Below are 9,917 nucleotides of genomic sequence, written 5' to 3'. Positions count from 1 at the left end.
TGTAGCTAGCTGGCTAACGTTAGGGAACTGTATAGTAAGTTTGCTCATGACAAACTGTGACTTACCGGGAATGTCAGATCTCGGGGGAAACGTGTTGCATCAACGTCCAGGACGACCAGACATGTTAGGGAGGGTGTGTATGTGTATATGTATGTTTAATGGCAGCAGCCAGGTACATGATGGGCCATTCATTCATTCACCAGTCAGCTATGGAGCGGACATGTTTGTTAAGGAGTACCAACAACTTCCGGCTTGCTGGTCCGACACATTAAAGATGTCCCTGAGGAAACAAACGGATAAAGTTCCGGCCTCTGCAACTCAAGACATTTATGCTTGTTTGTTTATTTTATTTGTAAAGGGACAAACATATTGTGACACATTGAACATAAAAACATGTAAATACGCCAAATTTAGCTAGAAGGCTAATTGTCATCCATTGTCCCTTTCCAGTTATAAAAAGGCTTCCTAAAAAATTAAAATGTACATTAGCAGACGCTCTTATCCCGAACGGTTTACAATCAGTATTCGCCTAAAGTCACTGAAAGTAATAAGTCACACACACAAACTCTCTCCTCTCACAGAAAAGTCCAGTTTGGACACGTTGTGTAAAAGACGAAGACTATTAGATAGAAGTCAAAGAAGTTTCCTTTATTTGTAACATACAAATAAAACACTGACGTGACGAGGCAGAAGTGACTGTTTTCCCTTTCGCCGTCGGTTAATAAGAAGCACAAGACTGGAATACTCATTCTCAAACATTGAGTTTAAATGTCATTTTTCCAAAACAAGTGTTTACCTGTAAAAAGGCAAATTAAAACTAATGGATGTGTAACAATATATATACACAGGACAGAAAGGAGATACAAATTAAAAATGTTGAACTTGAAAGATGAGGACATTCAACACGACAAAATAAAAATGTAGAACTTAATAAAGATGAAGATATTCAACAGGTCATGATAAAAAGAATGTGATGGTTTAAAAAAGGGTCAGATTGATCTACCTCCACCAGCCTCCCCTGTCCTCTGATGTCTACCTCCACCAGCCTCCCCTGTCCTCTGATGTCTACCTCCACCAGCCTCCCCTGTCCTCTGATGTCTACCTCCACCAGCCTCCCCTGTCCTCTGATGTCTACCTCCACCAGCCTCCCCTGCTCTCACACACAGAGCTGAATCTCAAAAGCCTGATCCTTTCATCCCCTCCTTCTCAAAAACCCATTGGAGGAGAACATGCACCCACCCCCCCCCCCACCAGACCTTCTCCTCCAATGGGGTTTGAGGAGGGAAGGAGAGAGGACATGAAATCTTAACCATCATGGGGGATATGGGGGGGGGGGACCCGAGCCAATCTGACCATAGACCAGGGTCAAAGGTAAAGGTTAGGGTTAGGGTTACCCCAATCGTCCTCCTACGTCATATTTCTCCACCCTTTCCCTGAAGCGCACACTTGTGCACACATGGAACTGAGATGGTACGAGGTTGGAGGCCATTAGAGTGCACTGCTTAAGACTGAGCCTATGCTTTTAAAAAGCCATGGAGGGGGAGTACCCACGTGCACACTTCGGGGGGTGGGAGGGGGGGAAATGGGCCGTGGCAGTTGGAGAAACCTGAGACTGACTCTAGTCTGAACTAGGGGTGGGCATCGACGATCGATAATTGATCGATAAGGATCTTGGTCGATCACAAAATAAAACATTTGGTCATCACAAAAAAAAAAAAAAAACTTTTTTTTTTTTGTGATCGACCAAATGTTTTATTTTGTGATCGACCAAGATCCTTATCGATCAATTATCGATCGTCGATGCCCACCCCTAGTCTGAACAACGTCCCGTTTGTGAGAAGTATGAAAAATTAACGACTGTACTTAACAACACACAAGCAATGTCTTAAGTTTAGTTTTTTTGTTCGTCTGTTTCTTTTAAACGAGCACTTAAACACCTACAGCAGCCTGAGGCGTCAGGAGGTCGGGTGGTCTTTGCTGCTGCTGCACTGGACTAGATTAGATTAAGACAGACCTTGGACTGCAGAGAACCGTCAGTGGAGAATGAGTCTTTAGTCCTGAGACTACATTAATCTGGGTCCAGGAGACTTGGGGCCGTTTTCACAGACAAGGCTTAAAGGAGACCTGGGATGCTCTTTTTCCACAAGTTAATGCACCGGTAGGTCTCTGGGATCCCCAAAACATGTCAGTGAGGTTTTTTCGCTGAAAATACCACTCAGCTTTCTAGCCATTCTAGCCTTTCCTCTAAACGCCTCAGTCCTTCTCTCCATGAGCTGATTCACAGGTCAGGCAATCATCAGCGGTTTTCTGCAGAAAAAAACCACTGTTCCCGGGGGAATACAATTTAAAATAAGCTATCCCTGTGCAGGTACCCAACGACCTGACACACCAGGCTGAAACCATAGAAAGAGAACGAGTAGATAGGGGGTATATGTGTGACTTTTTTGTTTGTTTTTAAAAAGTGGAATTTGAAAAGTGGAACTCCGCCCTTTAAACGTCCATGTAAACCTCCCCATGTCCATGTCCATCCTACTCGTTCCATCTCTACGGCTAAAACTACCCAGGATACCCTGCAGCGTCTGTAAACAGAATGGGAGACGGCAGTGGAGGACCCACGCAGCTGCAGCCTGGCTCACACCTGGGCTGGCGCTACATTCAGGTGCTCCTCCCAAATATGAAACTCAAGAAACCTCCTGTTTGGGAACTCTGTGTGACTTTGACCCCCAACCAACGCCCCCCCCCCCCCCCCCCGACGCAGAGCCATATCTGAGTCAACCGATAGGGTGCGACTTCGGGGAGCTCTGCAGGAGATTGAAGGTGGGACATTCAGAGTTTCAGAGGAGCGCCTGAACACACCGTGTATCACAAAGCAGGACGACGTGTTGGGTGTATTAGCTGACACTGAGGAAACGCTCCGATATACAGTAAGCTTTCTGTTCAGTTCAACGAGAGTCGTTGGGGGAGTATTTAGAGTACCGGTAATCACACCTATTTCACATTTTAGTGAATCCGGAATATTCTAAGAAAGGTCAATTGGAAAGGTCAGTGGGCTGAAAGTTCACACCACCCAGGTCCCCAGGGCAGAAACACATGTAGCGACACGCTTTAGTGACTTTTAAAAGAAAAAAAAGAAAAAAGAAAACATACAAAAAAAAGAAGAAAAAAACCATTCCGTAGTTGCCATGCAAACAATAACTGGAAGGTGTGGATTGACGGAAGAAATGAGGAGGGGGGGGAGGGAGGGAGGGCTTCTACCACCTCCCTGCTGAACAACTCTGTACCATGGTTAAGAAGGTAGGAGAGAGGGATGAAAGGAGGGATGGGATGGAGGGAGGGGGTTCATGTAGAAGCAACACCAGTGGGTCTTCACTGCCATCAGCTGCATTTGAAACTTGAGAGGAGAAAGAAACTAACCAGAAGCGTGTTACTTAAAGGAGATGGTGGGGGGGGACATACGTAGGTAGATAACACCTGGTCAGTCAAGTAGAAAAGCAATGTGGCTGTTCAGTGTGTGTGTGTGTGTGTGTGTGTGTGTGTGTGTGTGGAGTGGGGATCAAAAGGAAGGAACGTGGTGTGGTGTCTGTTGTGTTTGTTTGGGTGGGTGGGGTTTGGGCGAGCAGAATTAGCTGGGGGGAGACAGGGACGTATTTGAGCACCGGACCAGGAAGCAGGGAAACAGGAAGAAGGTTGCTGGTTGGTTGTTTGGTGGGGGGGTCTCAGTGGCAGCAGCCCCCGCAGTGCCCGCCCCCATGGGCGTGGCCTGTGCCCTCGCCGTGTTTGGTTCGCCGGCTCAGGATCTCATAGGTCACGTCGTCGCCACAGCAACCGGACATACTGGGCGAGGTGTCGTCAATCTCAAACCTGAGGGAGAGGAAGGAGGGAGAGAAGGAGAGAGAGAAGGAGAGAGGGGAGGGAGGTAGAGAAGAGGGGATGAGGGAGAGAAAGAGAGGGAGTTAGAGAAGAGGGGATGAGGGAGAGGAGGGAGGGAGAGAAAGAGGGAGTTAGAGAAGAGGGGATGAGGGAGAGGAGGGGAAAAAGAGGGAAGGAGGGAGGGAGAGAAGGAGAGAGGGGGGGAGGTAGAGAAGGAGAGGGAGGTAGGGAAGAGGGAGAGAAGGGAAGAGGGGAAGGAGAAGGAAGGGAAGAGAGGGAGGGAGAGAGGGGATGGGGTAGAGAAGGAGAGAGGGAAGGGAGAGAGGACATTATTTAGAAAATGAACACCTAGTTCAATTAATCAGTCACTAGTTAACATGCTTATAGGAACCACAATGGCACTGAGACTAGGACAGAAGAGAGAAGACGAGAGAGAGAGAGAAGAGAGAGAGAGAGATAGAGACAGAAGAGAGGAAGAGAGAGAGAGGGAGAGAGAGGGACAAGAGTGAGAGAGAGAGAGAAGAGAGCGACTTACTGTAAGGCTTCCCTGAAGAACTGGTAGGCCCCGTGGTTGTGTTTAAATACTGTCAGCATGACCTTCTTCATCTGTGTGCTGGAGGGAGGGGGGGAGAGATGGAGGGAGGGGAGATGAAGAGGGAGAGAGAGAGAGGGGGGGGTGGAGGGAAGGAGAGAGAGAAAGAGAGAGAGGGAGGGGGAAGGAGGGTGGAGAGAGACAAGTTAAGTTTAATATTCTTTTGATCTATACCATTCTATCAAATTCTTACAATGTTTTGATTACATTAGGCAATTTCATGACCATAGCCTTGTTCTATTCTGCAAGTCTCACGTTTACGTTAATAGACAATATCGTTTTTTTTGTCTCAACAGTCATGTTAATTATTTGAATTGGAATGAGAGAGAGAAGAGAAGACAGAAAGTTGTAGATGGATTTTGAGACGGACTGATTCGTAAACTGGTTTGAAATGATGATGACAGTCGTTGGTTAAAAATCGTGACCGTTTACATGTGTTTACATGTGAATCACATGTGTTTGTGAGCCAAAGGAATTGCCTGAATCAACTGAGACACTTTACAAGTCTGGGCTGTATGGGCACTCCTAGCAGACATCTTGTCTGCCATCAAATCGACACCCTTTTTCCCTTATCATTATGTTTGAATGTTTCATAGTTGGCTGTATAGTCATGTTTGATTTGGTTTGTGGTTTGGTTTGTGTTTTAATGTGTAATGAGTAGTATTTTGATGTAATTTTCATTATTGTGTGATGTTTCTTTCCAGTATATTGTTGTGTATTTATTTTTAATTTTTTAAACCAGCCAAATGTTTCATATACCTGTTGGCGATGAGCTGTAGGATCTGGATCAGGAACTTGCCCAGCCCTTTCCTCCGCACTTTACTCTCCAGCTGCACCTCGTAACTGGAAATACACAACAACGTTAGATTAACACTACAACAACGTTAGATTAACACTACACCAACACAATGTTAGATTAACACTACACTACAACAACATTAGATTAACACTACACTACAACAACGTTAGATTAACAATACACCACGTTAGATTAACACTACAACAACGTTAGATTAACACTACACCACAACAACGTTAGATTAACACTACACCACAACAACGTTAGATTAACAATACACCACGTTAGATTAACACTACAACAATGTTAGATTAACACTACACCACAACAATGTTAGATTAACACTACACTACAACAACGTTAGATTAACACTACACCACAACAATGTTAGATTAATACTACACTACAACAACGTTAGATTAACACTACACCACAACAACGTTAGATTAACAATACACCACGTTAGATTAACACTACAACAACGTTAGATTAACACTACACTACAACAACGTTAGATTAACACTACACCACAACAACGTTAGATTAACACTACACTACAACAACGTTAGATTAACACTACACTACAAGAACGTTAGATTAACACTACACCACAACAACGTTAGATTTACACTACAACAACGTTAGATTAACACTACACCACAACAACATTAGATTAACACTACACCACAACAACGTTAGATTAACACTACACCACAACAACGTTAGATTTACACTACACCACAACAACGTTAGATTTACACTACACCACAACAACGTTAGATTAACACTACACCACAACAACGTTAGATTAACACTACACCACAACAACGTTAGATTAACACTACACCACAACAACATTAGATTAACACTACACAACAACGTTAGATTACACCACAACAACGTTAGATTACACCACAACAACGTTAGATTAACACTACACCACAACAACGTTAGATTAACAATACACCACGTTAGATTAACACTACAACAATGTTAGATTAACACTACACCACAACAATGTTAGATTAACACTACACTACAACAACGTTAGATTAACACTACACCACAACAATGTTAGATTAATACTACACTACAACAACGTTAGATTAACACTACACCACAACAACGTTAGATTAACAATACACCACGTTAGATTAACACTACAACAACGTTAGATTAACACTACACTACAACAACGTTAGATTAACACTACACCACAACAACGTTAGATTAACACTACACTACAACAACGTTAGATTAACACTACACTACAAGAACGTTAGATTAACACTACACCACAACAACGTTAGATTTACACTACAACAACGTTAGATTAACACTACACCACAACAACATTAGATTAACACTACACCACAACAACGTTAGATTAACACTACACCACAACAACGTTAGATTTACACTACACCACAACAACGTTAGATTTACACTACACCACAACAACGTTAGATTAACACTACACCACAACAACGTTAGATTAACACTACACCACAACAACGTTAGATTAACACTACACCACAACAACATTAGATTAACACTACACAACAACGTTAGATTACACCACAACAACGTTAGATTACACCACAACAACGTTAGATTAACACTACACCACAACGTTAGATTAACACTACAACACGTTAGATTAACACTACACCACAACAACATTAGATTAACACTACACCACAACGTTAGATTAACACTACACCACAACAACGTTAGATTAACACTACACCACAACAACGTTAGATTAACACTACACAACGTTAGATTAACACTACTACACCACAACGTTAGATTACACCACCACAACGCTAGATTAACACTACACCACAACAACGTTAGATTAACACTACACCATAATGTCAGATTAACACTACACCACAACAACGTTAGATTAACACTACACCACAACGTTAGATTACCACTACACCACAACAACGTTAGATTAACACTACACCATAATGTCAGATTAACACTACACCACAACAACGTTAGATTAACACTACACCACAACAATGTTAGATTAACACTAGAAGAAGGTTCAACCTTTGTCATTACACAGAGTACAACAAAATGTATTTTATGCTCTAGGCAGATATATATATATATTTTTTAATCCAGCTTTATTTTGATAAATCTTGCAAGACTTGCAAGCTACGTTGATGGAATACCCCCCTGATCCTGGACATCAAAGAATAATCTCTAATGAGTTTTGAAACACTGGGTCCAGTTTTGGTTTCTATGGTGACAGATACAGACACCAGACAAATGGGGGTATTCCATCAGCCGTTGACTGAATACCCTTCTGGAGTCCGACCAAAAACCCAGAAGCAAAACCCAGAACATGATTGGTTCCTCACCAGTAGAGCACCTCCTCCCCGCACTCGTTGTCGAATCGGAAGTGAGAGAAGGCGACAGGGGCGGAGTCAGCATCACGGGCCAGGAGGTACCACGCCCTCTCGTCCTTCATCTCATCCCTCTTTTCTCTCTCCTTCCAGCCCCACTCGCTCTGCTCGTACCTGCGGGTGGACAGGGGTCAAAGGTGAGAGGTCATAGCACAGACTTAACATTAGCAGACCAGGGGAGGCAGAGGTAGAAATTGGAGGACAGGCTTCATTGTAATGGATGGAATGACAACGTTTGATACGATACCTGATTCCATCCATCACAATGAGCATGTCCTCCGATTTCTACCTTCACCAGCCTCCATTATAGCACTTGACCCACATCACCTTTTTTCTCTCTCCCTCCCCTCATCTCTTCAAAGGCTGCATTTACACTGCAGGTCATAAATGCCTAGTTCCGATTTAGTGCCTATATCCGATTTAACGCCTGTTTTACCGATACCTGTGCTTACACTTGAAACGTCCCGCATGCGTACATGGGTTTGGGTACCGAAAACTGAAGTAAACAGACAGCCGGGACTTGCAATGGACGCAAACATGACAGAAATTATCATTCCTTTTATATATATTATAATATAAAGCCATTGCTTTCCGAAGTATGTATAGAGGTCCGCAAAATATTGCTCACATTTTAAGGTGGAGAAGAAAGAGGTCTTCACTGTTGAAGTGAGTGAAACTCACGTCAAACGTCATAAAAATACGAAGACCGTCGTATTTTCAATGACGTGCAAATTGGAATTGAGAGTTTTATGCGACCTGCCTGGTTAGATCGCAGTCGAAATGACACATATCCCATTAATATCTGATTGAGGCTGGTATGAGATTGAGGCCTGAATTGGATCTGAGAATATGAGATTCAATGTGCTTTTTTACTGGTTACACCTACATATCCGATCTGTGCCACATGTGAGCATAAATTCAGAATTGTGTCACTTCTATCTGTCCATGTCGGTTAGTCCGTCCCTCTATCCCTCCCCCCATCCCTCCTACCCTCTTCTCTCCTCTCCTCTCCATCCCTCCCTAACAGTGTCTGCATGTTGATCCTGTTCAGCTCTTTGGTCTTCATCCCTCCTACCTCCCTTCTCTCCATCCCTCCCTCCCTCCCTCCTTTCTTACAGTGTCTGCATGTTGGTCCTGGTCAGTTCGTAGGCCCACTCCACAGAGATGGGGTTCAGGGTGGAGACCCTCTTACACTCAATCTGCAGGTTCAGCCTGGGGGAGGGCGGGGGGCGGGGGGGGTTGGGGGAGGTGGGGAAAGAGGCATGAGAGTACAGTCAGCAAGTACACACAGACAGAGTACATTCTAGGGTGAAGTGTTTAAGGATAAATAAATAAAGTAAAATAATAATTGAATACATTTAAATACTATTCTTTGATCTTCTAGCATTGTAACTGCCAACGGCCCCTGGTCATAGCTATCCTCCTGGTAAGTCGCTTTGGATAAAGGCATCTGCTAAATGTATTTTAATATAGGATGGGGAGTCTGTTGCTACTGTAGAAGACACGCACTCAGCAACACGGATGTACTGGGTCAACACTAACACCAGCTGGGAGGGAGGGAGGGAGGGAGAGAGAGAGACAAAGATAGAGACACAAAGATAGAGACACAGAGAGAGAGAGAGAGAGAGAGTGAGAGAGCGAGAGAGAGCGAGAGAGAGAGAGAGAGAGAGAGAGAGAGAGAGAGAGAGCGAGAGAGAGAGAGAGCTCTTACCCGTTTCTATCGTATTTCTTGAAGACAGGGAAGGCAGCCAGAGGGTCGTCCAGCTGTCAGAGGGGAGATGACATCACGTTTCACATTAGACACCGGAGGGGAAACCCAGCTCAGCGGTTGGCTGAAACCCATTGCCCCGCCCCCTCACCTTATTGGCGGCTTCCACCTTGGCGCAGACGGCGTCCATGGCTGCCCTCTCCTCCTGACGACGCTGCTTCTTCTCCTTCGCTCGGTTTGACTTCCTCTGGTGGGGAGGAACAGGCGGAGGAGAGGGGAGGAACAGGGGAGAGAGAGCGGAGGGGTACAGGAGAGAGAGAGGAGGGGTACAGGAGAGAGAGAGGAGGGGTACAGTGGAGAGAGAGGGGAGGGGTACAGGAGAGAGAGAGGAGGGGTACAGGAGAGAGAGAGGAGGGGTACAGGAGAGAGAGAGGAGGGGTACAGGAGAGAGAGGAAGAGAACAGGAGAGAGAGAGGAGGGGTACAGGAGAGAGAGAGGAGGGGTACAGGAGAGAGAGGAGGGGTA

The 9,917-nt window shown here is 44.7% G+C and overlaps 1 protein-coding gene across 1 annotated transcript; it reads right to left on the bottom strand.

The window, feature by feature from the left end:
- Window positions 1-3,716: 3,716 nt before the first annotated feature.
- Window positions 3,717-9,597, bottom strand: naa40 (N-alpha-acetyltransferase 40, NatD catalytic subunit; the record flags this gene model as incomplete). The annotated part of the gene is made up of 7 exons (XM_080543977.1): window positions 9,544-9,597; window positions 9,396-9,448; window positions 8,801-8,896; window positions 7,640-7,798; window positions 5,222-5,305; window positions 4,406-4,483; window positions 3,717-3,861 (listed from the first exon to the last, which is right to left on the bottom strand). Exons 1-7 carry the CDS (start codon window positions 9,580-9,582, stop codon window positions 3,717-3,719), a joined length of 654 nt encoding a protein of 217 aa, XP_080400103.1. The 5' UTR covers window positions 9,583-9,597.
- Window positions 9,598-9,917: the final 320 nt, after the last annotated feature.

Source organism: Nansenia antarctica (genome assembly GCF_963989245.1).
Source record: "Nansenia antarctica genome assembly, chromosome: 13".
NCBI classification, from domain to species: domain Eukaryota; kingdom Metazoa; phylum Chordata; class Actinopteri; order Argentiniformes; family Microstomatidae; genus Nansenia; species Nansenia antarctica.
Note: the sequence above shows the minus strand (reverse complement) of the source record. Positions and strands in the feature narration are given on the sequence as shown.